At 36.9% G+C, this 25268-nt stretch overlaps 1 protein-coding gene across 1 annotated transcript in view; it reads right to left on the bottom strand.

Moving 5' to 3' along the window:
• The window catches only part of SPAG17 (sperm associated antigen 17), a gene marked incomplete at its 5' end in the record, with an annotated part of 228920 nt that extends 225748 nt beyond the window's left edge, over positions 1-3172 (bottom strand). The window contains one exon of the mRNA XM_082671490.1: positions 3092-3172. Coding sequence (XP_082527616.1) covers positions 3092-3172 — 81 coding nt within the window. The remainder of the gene's footprint in view (positions 1-3091) is intronic.
• Positions 3173-25268: the final 22096 nt, after the last annotated feature.

Genomic DNA, 25268 nt, shown 5'->3' with positions numbered 1-25268 from the left:
AATGGGGGTTGCCAGGTGCTGGGGGGAGGGAGGTGGGGAAACTAGTTAATGGATGTATTTTCAGCTGGGGAAGATGAAAGAGTTTTGAAGATGGAAGGTGGTGATGGTTGCACAACAATGTGAAGATACTTAATGCCACCGAATAGTATATTTTAAAATGTTTAAAATGGTAAATTTCATGTTCTGTATATTTTACCACAGTAAAAAATACAAATATCTTAGACCAAAATGTTTCCAGATAGCACCTTCTGTCACTGAGCACCTGGGTTAACACATCTTCCTCTCACTGTGGCCAGCAGAGGCTGCCTTGAGAGTTTCATGAAAAGATTTTAATTTCTATGATACCACAGTATCTTTAACTTCTTAATGCTCCTAGATATCATAAATATGTCTATGTCATATAAAGCCCACACTAAGATGCATTTTTATAACCTTGTACCTAAATATTTCCTGTATATCTAACTTGAGATGTGATATTTTGCATATATTAATAATACAATATACTCACAAATAATACTATTTATTCACATGTACAATAATAAGCTAAATATGTGATACATGGATAGCAAAGTTAGTAAATGACCATTTGATTGACAGAATTAATTTATGAGCAATGTACCCCCAGGAGCCGTCTAACCTACATTTTTCTCTCTCTCAATTTAAGTGTCCCAGATTTATTTAAGGCACATGCTGGTCTCCTTTCCTAAAATAATTGTCCTCCTTCCTTCTACCCCCTCAAATTCTACCTATTCTTTAGAGCTCAGCCAGAAGAAAGTATTTTATAAAGCATTTCCTGGCTATCCGAGCCCACTTTCATCCTCCTAATGTCCAGACTCTATATAATCATTTAGTGTTTAATAATAGACTGCCTTGTATTATTTGCTATCATTTCATGTGTTAGAACCAACTAAAATGTACTGAGAAATTGATGATTATTCTAGCCTGAAAGGACAGCCCAAAACAGTGATACAAGGTACATTCACGAAAAGCAAATTGTGAACTTGCTTATTCTCTGTCAACTCTAGTGCAGCTCAGTACGAATATGAGTTCAAAATCACTATTGATTAGGATTACTAAACTGGCTTATGGAAGACTGGGAGGAAAAATTCCCTCTCTGCGACCCCCAATACACACGCAACACACACACAGTAGCACACACATACTCAACCACGTACACTGGAGCACAGTTTGCACAGAAGTAGCAACTTTATGGAAAGAGACTCTGGAAACTAAAGCAGTAACATTTTTTGAGCACCCAATATGTGCAAAGCACTTTGCTGAGCCCTATGAATAAGGAATTCACACATCTACAGTCATCTTTAACCAAAATTCAGAGTCTGTTACATTGGTGGTTAGGGCATGCTTCTGGGCATTGGCTTAATCTGGGAATTTTCCTCTTGGATCAGACATGAAACCAAGCTGAGAAAAAAATATGACAGGAGGTGGAGGGTAGTTGTCTTCCCCCTGCAGTAAAGAACCCACATTTCAACAAACTGAAGAAGTTTACTTGTTGTAGTTAAAACTACATATTGCTTTGAGTTCAAATTCTTTCTATTAATATGTAAGATTTATTGAAATTATATTGTTTAAGCAGGAACAAGAAAGCTGAAAATTATTTCAGGTTTTCAAGCCATAAGGGAAAATAGTGCCTTTAGGTTTTCCACTCAACTAGGAAAATTATAGCTTCATATTTGCAGCACTAAGGCTAATGCAATGTCAGCAGCTCCATCAAACTCTGTTGTTCAGCAGTTTATAATTCAAGCAGAAATGTTCACTCCAAGCCCAAACTTGGCCTACACAATTTCAAAGAAAATGAAGAAAAAATTATTTTGGCTAGCACTAACTTATAAAAGCAAAAGAGAGGGTCTTTTATAGAGTATTTCAAAAAACATCTAAGAATTTGAGAACGTAACTGAGAATTACTGAGTTGACATCCTTCGTTCCTAAGGTTATAGAAATACCCCCAAATTCCATGACATCATGTCAGCATCGGCAGTGTCTTAACTACTTTCATGAAATTCTTCATCTGGTAGAATTTCATATCAGACAGAATTACTGTTCATAGGGAAAAAACAATTATAGTGGAAAATAAGGACAAATAGGTAGACATTTCTCATGAGGGCATCATAAGACTTTAGATGTATTTTTCCTTTAAGTACTAACTCTCTAGTGGAACATACACACACATAGAAAATGAAAAAAAAAAAATTCTAGTTTTTAAAGTGTTTTGCAACGGCAGGCTGGAATTCCCAGAATCTAGCTTCCTCCTTCCAAATGTCATCTTAGAAATAACTTAGTGTTGAAGTGAATTTCTGGCAGCAGATGACAGGAACTATTGGGCTGACCAGCTCACTGGAGGTGGGCGGGTGTGAGTGAGGTGGGGAGCTAGTCAGTTCTGGCATGGCAATTCGACGTCATGTGGCAGGTGGGTTATAGACTGCCTTTGTGTCATCCTGCAGATGAGTCTAGCAGCCAACCCCTCAGTACTCTGATCTCCTACAGTACCTTCAAAATACATCAAAACTTTTGATATTGTGGTATCAGGGCATTACATAAGAAAGTCATCCTTTCCTATCTGTAGAAGGCTCACTTGTATTAAATATGTTGATACCTTAGGTATTCCATGTCTGTTTTCATACAGCATTTATTAAAGCTGTACTATGCACCAGGCTACAGATGATCCAACAGGATTTCTCTCTTCAGGAGAAGTCAGGAGGAAGCGAGCAGTTCGTAAGGACAACCCCAGTACAACTGTGGAGTGCCATCTGGATGACTTCACTGAAGAGGATGCTGAGGTGTCAGAAGGACACCTTGTCTCTTCACCACCACGCACCTTTCACCACCTTTTGAAATCCGCTTCCCCTTCCTTCTTCCCTTAACGCTCATTTCGTCAAGCGTTCCCTGCGGATGGGACCCTGGGTCGTTTTGTGTGAAACCATCAGGCCTGGGAGAGCAGTACCAAGTACAATTTTCGGAGGGGACAGCGGTGGCGTCAGGAAGGGAAGGCTAGCCTGGCAGAGTTGCCTGCAGGGTCTGGTCGGGCTTTAGCATTGCGGGGGGGCAGAGAGGATTTACGGGGTTCTGGGCATACCTGGTTGAAGGGTGCGGCGATGAGCGAGGGTTCCCACATCTTAGAACCTGTGGTCCCGCCGTTCTCTTTTTTGGGTGCCATGCAGAGAATGGGAGGAGCATTGGCCTCTAAACAGGCCTAGGCCTGGACTAAGCGTCTCCGCTGCCATAGCAACCAAAGCCACGCCCAGTTCCTGAAGGAATTGTCTCCCCTCTGCCAAACCTGTTCTGAATCCTCAGGTCAACCGCTTCTGTCGCCATGGCAACTGAGTTTCCCGGAGCGCGCTGCAAACTTGAGGGCGAGACTCCAGTCCCCTTGGTTAAATCTTAGGATTTCCCATCAGAAGAAATGTGCAAGTGGAGAGGGAAAGGACGAGGCTGGCCTCGAGCTGGTCAAGCTTTCTTTTACTCACTTCTACCCTCTGCTTCTTCTTAGAGCCTTCTCTGGCCCGAGGCATTGTCTTGAAATTCAAAATCCCTGGAATCCCGTCCAGGACTTCTTCACCAAGATTTCTTTCACCCTGGGTAACCTAGAATGAAGAACTGACTCTCCTCGGAAGATGGCCCATGCCAGTTTTCTCTTCCACTCTAATCTGCCCAAGATGCTTCACTATGTGAGCCAAATTTGTCCCCCGACCTCCATCCTCTGCTTTGGTCTCGGTTCTGCCCCCCAGGGCCTTACTAAACAAGTCCAATCACTCTTCCACAGGACCCTTTATATAATTATAGTTGGGATTACTGTCTTTATAAACCTTTTTCTCTGCTTGAGTAGCCCCAGTTCTTTTACACTGTCCTCCACTGCTCACTAGAGTCTTTTTCCCCTTTCCCCACCTGCAGCACCAGTATCTAAAATATCCTGATCAGACAGAGTTCCCAAAGTAATAATGATAGTAATCATAATAATGGTAATAACAACTCTTGTTGTTTGAGCACTGGTTATATGCTGTACACAGTTATATTATTTAATTCTTACAACAGCCTTGTTCCAAGTCCCACAGTGTATCACTCATGGCACCAGATTTAGAATCCAGGATTCAAATGATTTTAAAGAATTAAACATTTTAAAATTCAAAAAAATGAAGATTTCAGGATGGAAGAATGCACTTCCAGTACAATCTTTTATGGATCCCTTTGTAAAGACCTACCAGGATAAATTTAAATATAGGTTTTCCAAAACTGATTTAGAGAATTGAAAATAAAGGTTTTATTACAGAATGCTTTTTGCCAGTTTTGGCCTGTTTCATTATTCCAGAGAAAGTGGTACTCTAGATAATTTATGACACAAAGGGGAAGACATTATACAGTAACCCAATGTATAGGGAGTTTCATCTTAGAATTGGTCTGTTTAATTTCAGAAAATAGGTGTGAATGACAATGTTCATAGTTTTAAGAAGCAAAAGCCGTTCAGCTAAAAGGGGACCCTGGCAAGAATAGAAAAAAAATCATTACCATCTGTCATACATTTATGCTCTTTTGGTATAATAAATTGTTTCCCCCACTAAATATAAGTTGAAACTTTATAAGCATATACTTTACTACATAAATTTTCCCATATGTCTGTGGCTGAAACAAAGCTATTTGGAGAATTTTCTTTCACATTGGCAGAGTCACTCCTGGTTTGTTTCAGTTTTTCCAGTAAGATTTTGCGTTTAACATTATTTAGCTCACCAAGGATCGTCTACTTTTAGGGATGCACTGTTTCTTTAGGAAACAGTGATTACGGAATTATTCTTTTCAAGTGTTACACTTTGATCTTATAGTAAGTTCAGTGAACTCTTATTCAGGTGTAAGGTCTGAGGCATGACTCTCATACATGAAAGGTTGTAGGCAGCTACTGATGTGTCCAGTGTTTCCACTGTTACCAGGTAACATCAGGAGCTATGGACCAATTCGCTTCTAGGCCAAGACTGCAGCCATTCAAAGTACATTTAGCTGCAGCAACCTGCTTGCCCTCAGCTCAGAAGGCCTCACAGATGTCCTCTGGTTTCTCAGATTGGCATCCTACATCACTATCTGGTTGTGCTATTTACCATCATGATTACTGTGTTTGTAACGTTCCAAATAGAATGTTATAATGCATTGTCCTGGAGTTTTTATTGTGTGTGATGCAGAGGGCTTGATCTCGTTCAGCTACAAGGTCCAAAACATATGGAGAATATTACACCTCCTTTCAATGGTCAGCATTAGCTTCCTATTCCGTCCTGAGTGCAATTTAAAGTGTTGACTTTAATCTTTAAAGCTCCTCATTGTTTCGAAGCCAGTTACTCCAGATATCACATCTCTCCTTATGCATCATTGTGGCAATTAAAATCAGTTGCAGTGCTTGCAGTTCATAATCCCCAGTGAATTGTGGGAAGCCTGGGAGTAGATCACTTTATAACGAGGAACTTCCTAGGAACCCTGTTTCTGTCAATGATAAAAGCAATATTCAAAGTTTACCGTTTTGGCCTTGAATGTCTTGTCATATAACTATACATCTCTGGAACCATAATGAAGTGCTGCTGATTTAATTTTTATGTTATTTTATGTAATTTGTGGCCAAGCATTTAGAATATCAATCTACGTTTTAATGAATCAGATAAATAACAGTTGTATATATGAAAAAATAGGAAAAGCTACAATTCATCTGTTTCATATTTGTTAGTGTGGGAGTTTTTACTCGAGTATTCTCTCACTCAAGTTTTTCTTTGAATCTAATTTTAAATGTCTTCAGTGAAGGGATTTGCTAAAAATCCTTTGGGGACTATTTCAAAATCCATAACTCATGGTAAGTCATTTCTCTAAATGCTTAGCTAAATGTTTGATTTTTAATGTTTTATCAGATGTCTGTTACTTATACATTTGCACTATTTTAAATAATAACTTTTTAAAATTGTGGACAAAGTTCCAAATCTATGTTTGAGGGGAACCTATACCAAAGTGTATCATGCCGGACCATGGAGCAATCTTTTAGGGAGAAAAGATGATTTGTCGTGGGGTTATGAGGAGCTGGGAGAATTATATATGGTGGTGTAGACAAACAGTGGTATCTGCTGCCCCTCCTTCCTCAGCTTCTATCTTTCTCTTTTCCAGCTTGACACTCTCTCTCAGCCTTCCTAAAAAAATGCAGGGTACCACTAGGGAGACGTCTGAATGATTTCCAAGGAAGTTTGTCTCTGACTATGATCTTGTACATCTTAAATGCAACTATGCAGAGTTGCTTTTTTCAATCTTATACATGCCACTCCTTGTTTCCATGAATTAAAATCTTGCTTTTGCTGGCTTCCAACTTTTGTGTAACATCCTGCTGTCAAACGCACCCAAATTAAGACTATCTGTAGGCACCATGCTGCTCCACTTACTGAGAAAAGGGGTCCTGTTCAGTGGGATGAAGTTGCTTCATTTCCTCTCATATTTCAAACTCATAGATCATTTGTTTATTCAATGACTTTTCGTGTGCTTGCTTAGGTTTCTTCTGCCCTCCCAATGTGGTATTTTACAACATACCCATCTCTATGAAAGAATATGAATTTCTCTGATTAAATATCATTTTATTTCACTGGTTGATTGGTGTTTTTATTTATAGGGATAGGGAATACCAGAAGAAGAAAAGGGTCTGGGAGTGGGCTGCTGAGGAAATTAGGACTCTGGTTTTTAGAGAAATTCAGTTTGTATACACCTGAGACATCCAAACATGTAAAGCAGGTAACTGGATATGTGGGCCTGGTACTCAGAGCAGGGGTAGACATGGGCGAGTCATTTACTTATCTGTAGCAATCGAGCCTGAGTGGATGAGCCCGCCTGGAGAGACCACCCAGTGAGCAGGGGAGCAAAGCCTAAGGCTAAGCTTTAGGTGTCCAACGGTCAGTGGCTGTGAGGAAGAGGATGGCCTGGGAGTGGAGGTGTGGCCAGAGAGGAAGGAAGGAATCCCAGTGGGGCTCGAGTCACTGGAGCCAAAGGCTGGGGGTATTTCCAGAATGAGGGAGTGCCCAGTAGTCCTGACTGCTACTGAGAAGCCAGGTAAGAAAGTCTGAAAAATGCCTGCTGGATGTAGGAACAAAGAGGTCAGTGGTGGTTGGCTGCTTTACTTCGAAGTCTTTGGAAAAGTCCACTGATAGACGAATGGATAAAGAAGATGTGGTAGATACAATGGAATATTACTCAGACATAAAAAGTAAGATCTTGCTATCTGCAACAACATGGATGGATCTAGAGGGTATTATGCTAAGTGAAATAAGTCAGAGAAAGACAAATACCTTATGATATCACTTATGTACAGAGTCTAAAAAAACAAAACAAAAACACACTCATGGATACAGAGAATAAACAGGTGGTTGCCAGAGAGGAGGAAGGTGAGGGGGGTGAAACAGGTGAAGGAGTGATTAAGAGGTATAAACCTCCAGTTATAAAATAAGCCACAGGGATATAATATACAGCATAAGGAATATGGTCAATAACATTGTAATAATTTTGTCTGGGGACAGATGGTTACTAGACTTACCATGGTGATCATTTTATAACGTATGCACATGTTAAATCACTATGTAGTACACCTGAAATTGTATGTCAACTATACTTCAATATAAAAAAAGAAAATAGCATCAGTGTTCATTTGAATGTGATTCCTATGCAGGTAATTTTTCTTACTGTTCTTGGATCAAACTAATTGTGGTGGTTGTTCATATGTCAACTTGACTGGGCTAAGGGATGCCCAGATAGCTGGTAAAATACTATTTCTGGCTGTGTCTGTCAGACTATTTCTGGAAGAGATTAGCATTTGAATCGGTAGACTGAGTAAAGAAGACTGCCCTCACCAATTCTGTGAGCATCATCCAGTTGACTGAGGGCCTGAAGAGGACAAAAAGCAGATGAAAGACAAATCTCTTTGCCTGAGCTGGGACATCCATCTTCTGCCCTCAAATGTCAGTGCTCCTGGTTCTCAGGCCTTTGCCTTTGGAACGAAACTGCCCACCACTGGCTTGCCTGGGCTTCCAGATTTCAGAGAGCAGATAAAGGGACTTCTCAGCCTCTAAAATCTCATGAGCCAAAGTCTCATTTTTTAATATCTATCTACCTCTTTATCTATAGATATAGATATAGATATAGATATAGATCTCCTATTGGTTGTTTCTCTGAAGAACCCTAATACATTAATATTTGAGAGTGCATTTTTTTAAAAGTTACATTTCCTACGGTTTTATATGCAGAGCGTTCTTTAAAAATCATATCAATACACAGTTTTTATTGTGTGTATTTTTTTGACCTTTTTTGATATCGATTAGTATTGGCTTCTATGTGAAGTATAAAGAAATATTTACCACACTGACATCTTTTATGTTTTTAAGAAATTTAAGAGGGGATTTCATTGAAACCTAAAGATTCTTTCTAGTAAGAATTTAATAGAAAAAACACCATCTTAGTGAAATCTACTTTAACTATGTTTTGTGAAAATGTCAGTCTAAAAAAGGAGGAAGGATTCCCAGATGTTAGGAAAAGGTCTTACACTCAATTTCTGTCCCCTTCCAAATACATATTCTCAGAAAACTTCCAATGAAACCTCCATCTTATGGCTGATGTAAGTGGATATAAGGAAAGAATATGAGGAAAAAGAAAACATTTGAAGTCAGATATTAGGAAGAAAAGGAAGACTATAAGAAAATACTCATTCAAAAATAAAATAATTTCAGCCGATGCACAAGTCAATCAGCAGAACAAATATTGCTTTTAAAGGTCATATTAGGAGTTGCTTTCTCTGCTTCACTCCATTTCTAAATGAATCTATTCAGTTCTTCCACTATTTCCTTTACGGGAGCCAACCATTTCTAACTTCACCTACCAAAATAATGGTTTCATTGACTCTTATATTTCAACTCTCTGCTATATTAAACAAAACCTCATTCTTTGTTATGCTTTGATTGTTACACTTTTTCTTTTGTGCATAGCAGTGCCTTCTTTATGCTCCCATAGTTTCCCTCCCCCCCAACCCCCACCCCCCCCCCGCTTAGGCTGGCTATTAAACTCTAAGCTTCTATTTTTGTTCACAATCAAGTTATACAATTTGTCAATCATCCACATTTTAAAACTTTTATGATTATTTTTGCCTAACAGTATGCACGCCATCCGAGCCAGCTGTCTTAATCCTTTAGAGTGTGGCCATTTTTCCCTACTATACTTTTGGGTAATAACCATTGCCAATTTATCCTGCTAAGTAAATTCCTCATTTTATTGAAATTGTTTATACAAAGCTTTTTTTAAAAAAAATTTATTTATTTTTGGCTGCGTTGGGTCTTCGTTGCTGCGTGGGCTTTCTCTAGTTGCGGTGAGTGGGGGCTACTCTTCGTTGTGGCACGAGGGCTCAGTAGTTGTGGCTCGTGGGCTCTAGAGCGCAAGCCCAGTAGTTGTGACACACGGGCTTAGCTGCTCCACGGCATGTGGGATCTTCCTGGACCAGGGCTTGTACCCGTGTCCCCTGCATTGGCAGGCGGACTCTTTAACCACTGTGCCACCAGGGAAGTCCCTATATAAAGCTTAAGTTACTCACATGTATGCCCATACTCTCTTCTCCCTCCCACTTCACTCTGGTAGAAGTCTGAAACCCTATTTATTTATTATCATAGTTTCCCAAACTCCTCCATATTAGCTTTCTGACTTGCCATAGACTCCTTCCTCAATACAACAAAGGCTTATTAAAAATCAGAGAATCAAATCGTGTGCCAAGAGGCACTTCCAGAGATCATCTTGTACTGACAGGACAAAATTCTTTCTCCTGGTTCACCCTCTGCTGGCTGTGTGACAACCTTGACCAAATCACTTAACCCTTCTTTGCTTCAGTTTCTTTTTGAAATGGGGATAATCATGTTTGCACTACAGAGTTGTTGTGAAGATTAAAATAGTTAGTAGATATAACTGCTTAGTACAGTTCATGGCATATACTGTGCCCTCAATATATGCTACCTAATATTTTTCAAATAAACTTTTTATTTTACAATAGTTTTAGATTCACAGAAAAGTTGCAAAGCTAGTGCACATTGTACCCATATACCTCACACCCAGTTTTCCCTACATCTTAAATTAGCATGTTAAATTTGTCACAACTAATAAATCAATATTGATATGCTATTATTAACTAATGACTTTTAACCTAATGTCCTTTTTCTGTTGCAGGATCCCATCCAGGAGGCTGCAGTCCATTGAGATATCATGTTTCCTTAGGCTCCTCTAAACTGTGACAATTTCTCAAACTTTCCTTGTTTTTGATGATTTGACAATTTGGGGTTGTAAAATGTTTTGCAGAATGTCCCTGGATTTTGGTTTGTATGATGTTTTTCTTATATTGATACTTAGGCAGGAGTCATGGGATTTGGGAGAAAGACTGAAGACATAAGGTACCATTCATGAGAATCACATCACATCAAGAGTACCTACTCTCAACATGCCTTATCATTGAGGATGTTAATCTAGATCTCCACCATAAAGTGTCCCCTCCCCCAACTTTCCACACTATATTCTTTGCAAGGAAGTCGCTATGTGCAGTCCCAGCCCACATTTAAAATCTGGGGAGTTATGTTCTACCTCCCTGAGGGGGGCAGTATCTACATAAATGTTTGAAATTCTTCTGTATCAGAAAATTTCTACTCTCATTTATTTTATTCAATCAATCAATCAATCATTTATTTACATCAGTAAGAATCATAAATATTTATTTTATCCTTTGGGTTACAATCCAATACTACATTATTTATTTTGGCACTTAACTCAGTTGTTCCAGCTTTGGCTGTTGGGAGTACTTTCATTTGGCTCCTGGGTCTCCTTGATATGCCCCCTCATTGTTTTCCTTTTTCCTTTGAGCACTTCCTTACTTCCTGGCATTACAAGATGCTCCAGACTCATGTTGCATATTCCTGCCCCAGCCCTAGAATCAGCCATTTCTCCAAAGAGCCCTAGTTCCTTATATTGGAGAATTGCATTAAAAACCCAGATCTGGGCACTGGGCATGCTCTTTGCTACTGGAGTGTGTTTTGTTTCTAGGCTCTCTCAGTAGAAAGAATTAAGAAATAGCACATGTATATACACATACACACAATTATTTCTATATATACATATGTGTCTCTATTAAGGTAAACGTGAGTTCATACTGATGTTTACCACTCTAATCCAATACCACACAGTTCCTTCTAGCCTGCTAATATTTTATTAGCTATTCATTCATTCAACAGATTTGCTGAGTGCCTATTAGATGCCAGGCCTTATGCTCAGGACTGAGGAATAGAAAGTATGGTGGATACTATCCCCACTCTCATGTGGCTTAGAATTCAGGTGACAGCTTAAATATTTACTTTAGTTCTTTGGTACTACCAAGGATTGACATCACTCATAATAGTCTATTTTCACATCTCTCTATTTTTCCCACCATATTTCATTCCCCCACTTCCAAGACTGTACTACTTTCTATTCACCTATTTCCCTCTCTACCCTCATTTCTCTTCCAACTCTTTGTCCTCTGCAATTTTTCATCTCTCATAAAACACACTCCAGGAAAAAAGAGACTATAATATAAGCATATTACTACTTCCATTCCAAAGCTCTTTCACATCTCATTTTTGACTACAGAATTCCTTGAAGAAGATAAGGTTATTGCTAAGGTGTTTTGTCTATAGTGGTATCTTATGATTGCTACTGACATGTATGAACTTGTATGGGATGCTTCACAGAGGAGGCCCCAAATGGTCATGTATTTCTGTGAGAAATTGCAGGGCACAAGCTATTCTACTGGGCAGATAGATGATCTCTATTCATGCAAAACACTATAGGGCCACTGACTTTAGTGCCTTTCTTTGCTGCTTACTGAAAAAAGTTCAATGACATTTTTATATATTCTTACACTTAGTAAATATTTTCTTTTATGTTAAATTCAACCCGATCCTTCTCACCACTTGAGGGAAACTAAGATTATCTCTGTCCATGAAGGAAACTCACTTGTAATTTTCTTTCTCATACTGTCATAGTTTCGTTTGGATAACAAATTTATACTAGCTTGTAAAATGGACCATGCCATATATTCTTTTTTCCGTCTGCCGATGGAGTTTATATAAGACTGGAATGAACAATTCCTGGATTATTTAGAAGAGATCACCTACAAAATTATATAGGCCCAGTGATTTAAATTTTTTGTTGTTAAAAATTATTCAACTACTGATTTGATTTCCTTAATGGTTTTAACATTATTTAGGTTTTCTAGTTATTCTTGAGCTAGTTTTAGCCAGTTATACTTTCCTAAAAATGTTTTCATTTCTTTTGTTTTAGAATTAATGATATAAGGATGTCCATTGTCACCACTTTTATTCAACATAGTTTTGGAAGTCCTAGCCACAGCAATCAGAGAAGAAAAAGAAATAAAATGAATACAAATTGGAAAAGAAGTAAAACTGTCACTGTTTGCAGATGACATGATAATATACATAGAAAATCCCAAAGATGCTACCAGAAAACTATGAGAGCTCATCAGTGAATCTGGTAAAGTTGCAGGATACAAAATTAATACATAGAAATCTCTTGCATTCCTATACACTGACAACAAAAGATCAGAAAGAGAGATTAAAGAAACAGTCCCATTTACCATTGCAACAGAAAGAATAAAATACCTAGGAATAAACCTGCCTAAGGAGGCAAAAGACCTGTACTCAGAAAACTATAAATTATTGATGAAAAAAATCAAAGATGACACAAACAGTTGGAAAGATATACCATGTTCTTGGATTGGAAGAATCAATATTGTGACAATGAATATACTACCCAAAGCAATCTACAGATTCAATGCAAACTCTATCAAATGACCAATAGCATTTTTCACAGAATTAGAACAAAAATTTTACAATTTGTATGGAAACACAAAAGACCAAGAATAACCAAAGCAACCTTGAGAAAGAAAAATGGAGCTGGAGGAATCAGGCTCCCTGACTTCAGACTATACTACAAAGCTACAGCAATCAAAACAGTATGGTACTGGCACAAAAAAAGAAATATAGATCAATGGAATAAGACAGTAAGTCCAGAGATAAACCCACACACTTATGGTCACCTAATCTATGGCAAAGGAGGCAAGAATTACAATGGAGAAAAGACAGCCTCTTCAATAAGTGGTGCTGGGAAAACTGGACAGCTACATGTAAAAGAATGAAATTAGAACACTCTCTAACACCATACAAAAAAATAAACTCGAAATGGATTAAAGGGCTTCCCTGGTGGCACAGTGGATAAGAATCTACCTGCCAATGCAGGGGACACAGTTTCGATCCCTGGTCCAGGAAGATTATATATGCCACGGAGAAACTAAGCCCATGCACCACAACTACTGAGCCTGCACTCTAGAGCCTGTAAGCCACACTACTGAAGCCCATGTGCCTAGAGCCCAGGCTCCACAACAAGAGAAGCCACCACAATGAGAAGCCTGCACACCACAACAAAGAGTAGCCCCTGCTCACCACAATTAGAGAAAGCCCGTGTGCAGCAACAAAGACCCAATATAGCCAAAAAGAAAGAAAGAAAAAAGCCATAACTTAAAAAGAAGTGGATTAAAGACCTAAATGTAAGGCCAGATACTAGAAAACTTTTACAGGAAAATATAGTGAGGTCACTCTCTGACATAAATCGCAGAAAGATCTTTTTGGATCTACCTCCTAGATTAATGAAAATAAAAACAAAAATAAACAAATGGGACCTAATTAAACTTCAAAGCTTTTGCACAGCAAAGGAAACCATAAACAAAATGAAAAGGAAACCCTCAGAATGGGAGAAAATATTTGCAAATGAATCAACTGACAAGGGATTAATCTCCAAAATATACAAACAGCTCATGCAGCTCTATGTCAAAAAGACAAACAACCCAATCAAAAAATGGGCAGAAAATCTAAAAAGACAGTTTTCCAAAGAAAATATGTGCCAAAAAGCACATGAAAATATGTGCCAAAAAGCACATGAAAAGATACTCAACGTCACTAATTATTAGAGAAATGCAAGTCAAAACTACAATGAGATATCACCTCATACCAGTCAGAATGGCCATCATCAAAAAACCTACAAACAATAAATGCTGGAGAGGGTGTGGAGAAAAGGGAACCCTCCTACATTGTTGTTGGGAATACAAACTGGTACAACCACTATGGAGAACAGTATGCAGGTTCCTTCAAAAAATGAAAATAGAGCTACCATATGAACCAGCAATCCCACTCCTGGGCATATATCTGGAGAAAACCATAATTCAAAAAGATACATGCACCCCAATGTTCACTGCAGCACTATTCACAATAGCCAGGACATGGAAGCAACCTAAATGTCCATCATCAGAGGAATGGATAAAGAAAATGTGGTATATATATATACAATGGACTATCACTCAGCCATAAAAAAGAATGAACTAATGCCATTTGCAGCAGCATGGATGGACCTAGAGATTGTCATACCAAGTGAGGTAAGTCAGAAAAAGACAAATATCATGTGATATCACTTAAATGTGGAATCTAAAAAAAGGCTACAAATGAGCTTATCTACAAAACTGAAATAGAGTTACATATGTAGAAAATAAACTTATGTTTACTAGGGAGTAAAGATGGGGGAAAGGATAAATTGGAAGATTGGTATTGATACATATACACTATTATATATAAAATAGATAACTAATAAGAATCTACTGTATAGCACAGGAAACTCTACTCAATACTCTGTAAGGCCTGTATGGGAAAAGAATCTAAAAAGAGTGGATATATGTATTTGTATAACAGATTCACTTTGCTGTACACCTGAAACTAACACAACATTATAAATGAATTATACCCAAATAAAATTTTTTTTTAAATGAAAAAAAAGAAAGAGAAATTAAGGAAACAATTCCATTCACCATCGCATCAAAAAGAATAAAATACCTAGGAATAAACTTACCTAAGGAGACAAAAGACCTCTACTCTGAAAACTATAAAACACTGATGGAAGAAACCAAAGATGGCAAAATCAGATGGAAAGATATACCATGTTCTTGGATTGGAAGAATCAATATTGTCAAAGTGACAATAATACCCAAGGCAGTCTACAGATTCAATGCAATCCCTATCAAATTACCAATGGCAGTTTTCACAGAACTAGAACAAAAAATTTCACAATTTATATGGAAACACAAAAGACCCTGAATAGCCAAAGGAATCCTGAGGAAAAAGAAACAGGAGCTGGAGGAATCAGGCTCCCTGACTTCAGACTATAGTACAAAACTACAGTAATCAAAATAGTATGGTACTGGGCTTCCCAGTACCACTGGGCACAGTGGTTGAGAGTCCACCTGCTGATGCAGGGGACACGGGTTCATGCCCTGGTCCGGGAAGATCCCACATGCCGCAGAGCGGCTGGGCCCATGAGCCATGGTCGCTGAGCCTGCGCGTCTGGAGCCTGTGCTCCGCAACGGGAGAGGCCACAACAGTGAGAGGCCTGTGTACTGCAAAAATTAATAATAATAATAATAATAATAATAATAATAATAATATGGTACTGGTGCAAAAACAGAAATATAGATCAATGGAACAGGATAGAAAGCCCAGGAATAAGCTCACACACCTACAGTCAATTAATCTACGACAAAGGAGGCAAGAATATACAATGGAGAAAAGACAGTCTCTTCAATAAGTGGTGCTGGGAAAACAGGATAGCTAAATGTAAAAGAAAGAAATTATAACATTCTCTAACACCATATACAAAAATTAACTCAAAATAGATCAAAGACCTAAATGTAAGGCCAGACACCATAAAACTCTTAGAGGAAAACATAGACAGAACGCTCTTTGACATAAATCGCAGCAAGATCTTTTTTGATCCACCTCCTAGAGTAATGAAAACAAAAATAAACAAATGGGACCTACTTAAACTTAAAAGCTTCTTCACAGCACAGGAAACCATAAACAAAACGAAAAGACCACCCACAGAATGGGAGAAAATATTTGCAAATGAAGCAACCAACAAGGGATTAATCTCCAAAATATATGTACAACTCATGCAGCTCTATGTCAAAAAAATAAACAACCCAATCAAAAAATGGTTAGAAAATCTAAATAGATATTTCTCCAAAGAAAACATACAGACGGCCAAAAAGTACATGAAAAGATGCTCAACATCACTGATTATCAGAGAAATGCAAGTCAAAACTACAATGAGGTGTCACCTCACACAGGTCAGAATAGCCATCATCAGAAGTCTACAAACAATGAATGCTGGAGAGGATGTGGAGAAAAGGGAACCCTCCTACATTGTCTGTGGGAACATAAATTGGTAAAACCACTATGGAGGTCCCCTCAAAAAATGAATATAGAGCTACCATGTGATCCAGCAATCCCACTCCTGGGTATATATCCAGAGAAAGCCAAAATTCGAAAGTATACATGCACCCCAGTGTTCATTGCAGCACTATTTTTGATAACCAAGACATAGAAGCAACCTAAATGTCCATCGTCAGAGGAATGGATAAAGATGTGGTACATATATACAATGGACTATCACTCAGCCATAAAAAAGAATGAAATAATGCTATTTGCAGCAACTTGGATGGACCTAGAGATTATTATAGTAAGTGACGTAAATCAGACAAAGACAAATATATGATATCACTCATGTGGAGTCTAATTTAAAAAGATACAAATGAACTTATTTACAAAACAGAAACAGACTTACAGATATCAAGAACAAACTTATGGTTACCAAAGGGGAAACATGGAGGGGAGAGACAAATTAGGAGTTTGGGATGAACATACACACACTACTATATATAAGATAGATAACAAACAAGGGCTTACTGTATAGCACAGGGAACTCTACTCATTACTCTGTGATAACTTATATATGAGAAAAGAATCTAAAAAAAGAATGAATATACGTATATGTATAACTGAAGCACTTTGCTGTACATCTGAAACTAACACAAAATCAAAATCAACTAAACTCCAATAAAATTAAAATTTAAAAAAAAGTATGATACAGCGGCCCATCAGCCTGGTCTCTATTTAAAACAAATTTGAAAGAAAATAACAATGAAGAATTTTCATGTCCTTTGGATTTATATTTTGATCATTTCTCATTTGGGAAGGCTATCATCTAAATAAGAAGGGACAAGATAACTACAGTGGTAAATTTTAGGAACAAAGATTGGTGGAAGAATAAACAAAAAGACAATACAGTAAATAATTTGGGAAATTATGTAGGAAAAGAAGAAAAGAGAAGAAGAGGTAGACAGGAGAGTTATTCAAACACTATACAAAGAAAAGAGTTAGATTCAGGGGTTCAGATTTAAAAATATTCTTTAGCCTCTATTATGGGCCTGCCTATATCTTAGGCTTTAAACAAAATGTAAAAGACCTCTGCTTTAAAGGAACTTACATTCTAGTTGTTATCTATCAGTTAAGATTATGTTGTCTGCATTAAAAAAATGTTTAAAAAATGAAAAAAAATCATATTTTCCCCTCTAACATAAAAAACAAAACTCAATATAAATAAAATTAATGATATAAAGTTGTTATAATATTCTCCATTATTTTTATCACTGAAAGAATGTAATTATATCTCTTCCTTCATTCTGAAGGTTGTATATGTATGCTTGCTCGCTTTTGTCTTGAGTAATCTTTCCAGAGGTTTGCCAATTTTATTAGTCTTTTCGAAGAACAACTCTGAGATTTTTTATTCTTTCTATTGTATTTTCTTTTTTATTATTTTCTGCTCTTTGTTATTTCCTCTATTTTCTATGTTGTAGTTGATGTTATCAAATTTATAAAGTTGAGTGTGTAGTACATTAATTTAACCTTTTCTATTTACTAATAATTTAAGCCCTCATATTTCCATCCAAGTGCTATTTTAGCTTTATATCACAAGTTTTGATTAGTATTTTACTACTGTTATATCTTCTAATTGTCATTTCTTTTTGACCTGTAAGTTATTAGAAATGTGATTTTATGTTTCCAAATGTATGAACTTTTTAATATTTGTTTTTAACTTAATTGTATAAAGATTAATTTGTTCTAAATGATATTTATCTTTGAAATTATTGACATACACTTAATGGCCAAATCTGTGTTTTATTTTTGTCAATGTTTTATGTGTACTTAAAATTGAGTATTCCTCAATTGGTGGAAGCAATGTCCTGTGTAAAGGTAAGACTGAGCTTGTATTTTCATTTTTTTTCAAAATTCCTGCTGATATTTTTGCCTGGTTTGAGGATATGGGGAGGGGGAAGGGTAAACTGTGACAAAGTGAGAGAGGGACATGGACATTTATACAATACCAAATGTAAAATAGATAGCTAGTGGGAAGTAGCCACATAGCACAGGGAGATCAGCTCAGGTGCTTTGTGACCGCCTGGAGGGGTGGGATAGGGAGGGTGGGAGGGAGGGAGATGCAAGAGGGAAGAGATATACATATGTATATGTATAACTGATTCACTTTGTTATAAAGCAGAAACTAACACACCATTGTAAAGCAATTATACTCCAATAAAGATGTAAAATATATATATATATCAATTATTTAGAAAGGTGTTAAAATCTCTCTCCTTAAAAGTAAAATCTCTCCTTAAAAGGTAAAATCTCTCTCCTTAAATTAATCCTTGAAGTTTTATCAAATTTTGCTTTATATACATTATGTCATTTGACTCATACATGTTTAGAATTATTATGCCTTATTATTATTTTCATATTAGTGATATTGTCATATCACTAGTTAGTAGTGATATAAAACTTTTATCATTATGTAGTGATTCTGTTGCTTTTGCAGAATGATTTTTGCCTTAAAGTCTATTATTTTTTATGTTACTAAGGCTAATCAAACTTTCATTTGGATAGTTTTTGCCTGGTTCACCTATTTTCATCCTTTTCAAGCTTTTTGTATTCTTTTTGATTAATAGCAAATAATCATTTAAGAAATTCAGTCCAGAAGTCTCTGTCTAATTTTAGAGCATATACACTGATTATTATCAACAATTTATTTAGGTTTATTTCTACCATATTATTTTGTACTTCTCTTTGTTCTGCTTTTCTAGCTATCTGTAGTTTTTTTCCTCCTTTCTTGACATTTTATTATTATGTTTATTTGCTGAGGCTTTTCTTGATTGCTTCATTTTCACCCTCTACTAGTATGCAAGTTATACACTCCATTTCTATTCTTTTAAAGGTCACCTTAGAAATTTTAACATGCATACTTGAATTATCAAAGTCTCCTCCCAAACAAAACAAGGGCTTTAGACCACTTTAAATTTCATCAACCCTTTGTCATTTATACACTGTTGTTGGGTAGTATTTCATTCCATTTTGTCCCCTCCTTAACAAGATCGTCAATGTTTGTTTGCTTAGATACTTAGATTTATCCACTATTTGGGTTATTCTTTGCCCATCATTTCTTCTTTTAATTCAGATCTTTCCTCTTCTATTTTCCCTTCTTTGTGCAGTTCACCCCTTATAATTTATTTTAATGATAATCTGTTTGAGATAAAATAGATTTTATGTGTATGAAAAAGTATTCGTTACTAAATTCTTAGAAGATAATTGCATTTGGCATATGATTCTAAGCTGATGATAACTTCCTTTCAGAATGTTGAAGTAATTATTCTCCAGTTTTCTGGTTTCCATGGTTACTGACAAGTCAGCAATAAGATTATTTGTTGTTTCTTTGTGTTGCTGTTATGCCCTCTCTGGTTTTATCAGGATCTTCTCCTCATCTTTGATTTTCTACAGTGTCATTATGATATATCTAGTAATGACTGCTTTTTATTTATCCTGCTTGGGATTCATTCTGCTTCCTGAATCTGTCAATTAATATCTTTAATAAATTATGGAAATTTTCTCAGCAAGTATGTCTTCACATATTTCCTCTCATCCATTTTTCCTATTGTTTTCATTTGAAATTCCAAGATGTATGTTTGATCTTCTTACTCTATCCTTACATTTATTACTTGTCTTATATTTTCCATATCTCTGTTTCTCTTTGCAGGCATACCTCAGAGATATTGAGGGTTCAGTTCCATACTACTGCAATAAAGCAAATATTGCAATAAGGAAGTCATATGAATTTTAAAACTTCCCAGTGGATATCAAAGTTGTATTCACACTATACTGTAATCTAGTAAGTGTGCAGTAGCATTATGTCTAAAAAACAATGTACATACCTTAATTAAAAATAGAGCTACCATATGATCCAGCAATCCCACTCCTGGGCATATATCCAGAGAAAACCATAATTCGAAAGGATACATGCACCCCAGTGTTCATTGCAGCACTATTCACAATAGCCAGGACATGGAAGTTACCTAAATGTTCATTGACAGAGGAATGGATAAAGAAGATGTGGTACACATATACAATGGAATATTACTCAGCCATAAAAAGAATGAAATAATGCCATTTGCAGCAATATGGATGGACCTAGAGATTGTCATATTGAGTGAAGTAAGTCAGAGGAAAACAAATATAATATGGTATCACTTATATGTGGAATCTTAAAAAATGGTACAAATAAACTTATTTAAGGAAGAAATAGAATCACAGATGTAGGAACCAAACTTCTGGTTACTGGGGGGAAAGGATAAATTGGGAGACCGGGATTGACATATACACACTACTATATATAAAATAGATAACTAATAAGGACCTACTGTATAGCACAGGGAACTACTCAATACTCTGTAATGGCCTATGTGGGAAAAGCATCTAAAGAAGAGTGGATATATATGTATATGTATAACTGGTTCACTTTGCTGTACGCCAGAAACCAACACAACATTGTAAATCAACTATACTCCAATAAAAATTAAAAAAAAATACTTCATTGCTAAAAATGCTAACCATCATCTGAATCTTCAGCGATTTGTAATTTTTTGCAACAGTAGCATCAAAGATCATTGATCACAGATCACCAAAAACTTATAATGATAATAAAAAAGTTTGAAATATTGTGAGAATTACCAAAATGTGACACAGAGACAGGAAGTGAAAAAATGCTGTTGGAAAAATGGTGCCGACAGACTTGCTCAACACAGGGTTGACACAAACCTTCAATTTGTAAAATACATAGTATCTGAGAAGCATAATTAAGCAAAGTGCAATAAAACAAGGTATGCCTATACTAAATTTTCTGTAATTCATTCAGATTTATCTTGTATTACACTAATTTTCTCTTCATCCAAGTCTAACTTGCTGCTTAATATTTCATTTTTATGAAAATAAAAAAAAACTATGCAATTTTTTTCATAAAAAATCTATGTGAATTTTTTTTAAATGTGCCTGGTAATTTGAGTGTCTTATTTATTCCTTGATCTATTTAATACTCTTTTATTTCTTTTAACATAGTAAGCATGCTTATTTTATATTCTTACCTGATAATTCTACCATTTGAAGTAGTAAGTGTCTCTGAATACATCTTTTGTCACTCGTGGAGCATTGCTGCTTTGGGCATTTTATTATTATTACTTTCTTTGAGTACATATTACTGAAATATTTGAGGCCTGGATTGGAGATATCTTTCTCTCATAAGCATGTGTATGCTATTTCTAAATTTAAAATTTTGCAGATTACAAAACTACAAAGCTTTGAGGGTGGGCTTGCAGTTTTAAAGTCTCAGAGAGATTTCGTTTTCACCCTCTGCCAAGGCTAGGACAAGCAAGTTTCTTTGCTGTCACCCTCTCGGGAGTGGACTTTATATATGCACACATTTGGACTATTTCAGCAAAGCTGTACTCCCTTGCAGTTTCAGCTTTATGTGGGGGCCTACTATTCAATGGCCCACCTCGAGTAAGCCCTAGGCATTCTCTCTAGTCCTTCCACTCCTCACGGGATTGTCAGAATGGAAGCGCATGGTCACTTTGGTGCTTCCTTACCTTCCCAGTTTCCTGTTTTTACAGATACTTTGTTTTTGGCCTCTGAGGATTTCTCTTACATTCTTATCAGCTCAATAGTATACTTTAATATATTTTAAAGTACAACTTTAGTCAGAATTTTAAAGTTTTTTGTAAGGAGAATGTTGTTCACTGTACTTAGTGTATCATACTATCAGAAGTATTATAACCCATTTTCAAATAATGTCTATTCTAGACAAGGCAGCTTTCAAAATGAAAGCGCAACAGGTAACCTCTTTCCTCTTAAATTATCCCCGCAGTCAAGAACTCCTGTCTGATCAGTTGGTGGACGTCTGGCAATTCTGCTTCAACATATGCAGCCTCAGTAGTATTTGTACCTTTTAGGAAGAACATTCTTTATGGGAACAAGTTTTAAGAATTTATTTTCCTGAAATTGATATTTATTTTTTGCTTATACGTACCAAAAATGAACAAAACCTGTTCAGTGATAGAAACACTTGAATATAAAGGAGAGAGCCTATGTGAGGTGCTAAAATCTCTAAAAAATATGACCATTCAAATGTTCTCAGGAAGAGCCAAAGGTAATGTCCTTTACCCTAATCCCCCCACAAAGACGTTGAAAACTAGTGTAAGCCAAAAATGCAACAGAAGGATCTTCTGAGAGTGAGACGGAATAAATCTTCCAAGCATGGAATAAATGTCATTGCAATCAAAGGCATTGTCTACCACATGAGAGGAATACTGAGCACATATGCAGAGCATAGGAAATCCTCTAGTCAAAGGTCACACATTAATAGGCAACAAACTGTACAAAATCACTTACTGGGGGAACAGCATAGATATAAAATGCAGATTTGAATGGAACCACACCCTACATTTACTCCTTTTTCCTGGTGTACAAGGCCCTATATTGCCCTTGGGAAATGAACAATGCACTAAGAAATATTAAGGAGGGGCTTTATGGATGGAAACAGATGGAGTGGGCTGCTGGCAGTGTAACGGCTCTGTGAATTGCATTTCTTGAGCATTTTGAAGTGGGACGGGGCAGAAGAGGAAAGCACAAAGAACAAGAGGAAGAAGGTACGGGGCTTAGGTTTTCAACAGAAAGACTAGTTGTGGTAGCCAGATGGAGAGACGTCTGGGGAGTTTGTTTGGATTTTCTTTGGTTCTTTAAAGGGAAAGCAATTTTGGCTCTGAGATTCAGAGCCTCTTTATAATTGTTTATAATTGTAACTCCCCTCACATTTCTATCCAGGGACAATATGGAATAATGGAAGAACTTTATATGTAACTTCCTGTCAAACTGCTTTAAAGAAAAAATATGACTTTTCTCAATGAGTTACATTTCCAATGCCCATGGAAATGCTGATGCAAAAGGATCTGTTCTGAAAATAATCAACTTGAAAATCACAAGTATAATAAGAATAGTTTTATACTAATTAAATTCTATTTAGCAGCCCAGGAAAGGAGAAGGGGTAGATATTTTCCAAACCTCCTAAGTTAAAATTCAGAATGTTATCAGATTTACATGAAGTAGAATTTTGTTTTTATTTTACTTATCTTTTTCATTCTCGTTGGAAACTTAAGATAGGCATTTGTCTGAAAAGATGACATGTACTTTACACAACTTAATCCTTGCTGATTGGAATTCAAGCTGAAATAAATACAGGTGCTGAAACTTTGCAGAAATTCCAAATACTTACATTCAGCTCAAATATCCAATCTAGAATGTTGTGCCTCTGAAATCAAGAGTTAATCATCCCCTCCCCATGCATTACATATTGTCACCATGATTCTGATTAAAATCATAATTCTGATCATGGTTGATAGTTACAACGAGAAGACTTTTTGTGGTGGCAGAGGGATAAAATCACCGAAAACGAGACAAAATTACCGATTCTTGCTCCTGTAATTATTCCCACAAAGACTCATGTCATGTACTTGATGGTTCCAACAACAGAGCATAAGAAGTCCCTGTAAAATCAATGCTAGCACAATGATTGGCACATATAAACATCAATAAATGGTAGCCATTATGGATTTCATTTTCATTATTATTATTATTGGCCTTATAAAATAGATGTTACCAGTAACTTATAATATCTTTGTGCTGATGGTCTCTGATAAACAAAAACCAACTCACTCATATAAAACACCCATGGCTGTTTTCCCTATTATTCTATTCTGGCCACTAATGCCTCTGCTTCATCTGTAATATTAGATAGAAACCTTGCATATTAATTATATCTCCTTTCTTGACCTCTCACCCACTGGAATCTTTAACTTATTTTTCTGCTGCTGATGTTGTCTTAATGTTAGGAAACAGAAAGGGTCCTCTCCCTTCTTCAGCCCAGGAAAGGAGAAGGAATGGGTGGGTATTTTCCAAATCTCCCAAGTTGAAATTCAGAATGAACTTCCCTTAGAAACAAAATCCAAGTGGAAGTAACCAAATGAGTCAGCGACTTTCAGGCCTGTGAAATGTTTTCCATGCTATGACAATAAAGAAACTAGTCAATGGAAGGAGCAGGTGAAGCTGTCCACTGACTCACAGCAAGGAACCCTAAAACCTCGCAATTTCAGACAAGAGCTGGAAAGCACCTGGATGAAGAGAGAGAACATTATAGGTGAGAGAGTGGGCACAGGCAAAACATCAAAAAGGAAAAGTCTGTGCTGTGTGTGTGTGTGTATGTGTTATGTTGGTCAGCTGGGGTGGGTTGGGGGGCTACAGCAACAAGACCAACAAGATTGGAATCAAGAGTGTGTTAAAATAAAGATGTGCAGGATATAAGGTTGGTAGCCAGTATTAAGCCAGATTACAGAGGCTCTCCTTAGAAAATTTCAGAGATGTGAATCATGATCGGTTTGACTCCTGGGTCTTGAACCTATTTCGGTTTTTCAACAAATCAGTCTCATCTCCATCCATAGGCTCAGTCCTGACCCATGTCAAGGGACAGGCAGTCATGCTTCTGGGCCCAGACTGATTGTGTCCTCTGATTCAATCATCAAGCTTTTGCCTTGTTTCTAGTCCTGAACTCTGCCACTGTGCCCTGATCCTGTTATTTGGATTTCTACCCTGTTTCCCATTCCTGGGTTCTCACCTTGTCCAGGTGATGATGCTTTCCTCTCACATTGGCATCCTTCCTCTCCCTTTGGCATCTCTGCCCCTTATTCTAGCCCTCTTTATCTCCTTACCCATTGGATTCTTTCCATGAAAGCTAGTTCCTGTCACTCACACGAGAACTCTTTTATACAGATTTCTTTGAAAATACTACCTGTAACTTGCCCTATGTACTATCCTAATAACCACACTGCCACAATGGGTAGGTCTGTAACAATTCTCTTGTCCTCTCATTTC

This window comes from Grampus griseus (assembly GCF_964374135.1).
Source record: "Grampus griseus genome assembly, chromosome: 1".
NCBI classification, from domain to species: domain Eukaryota; kingdom Metazoa; phylum Chordata; class Mammalia; order Artiodactyla; family Delphinidae; genus Grampus; species Grampus griseus.
This window is presented reverse-complemented; position numbering and strand designations above follow the sequence as displayed.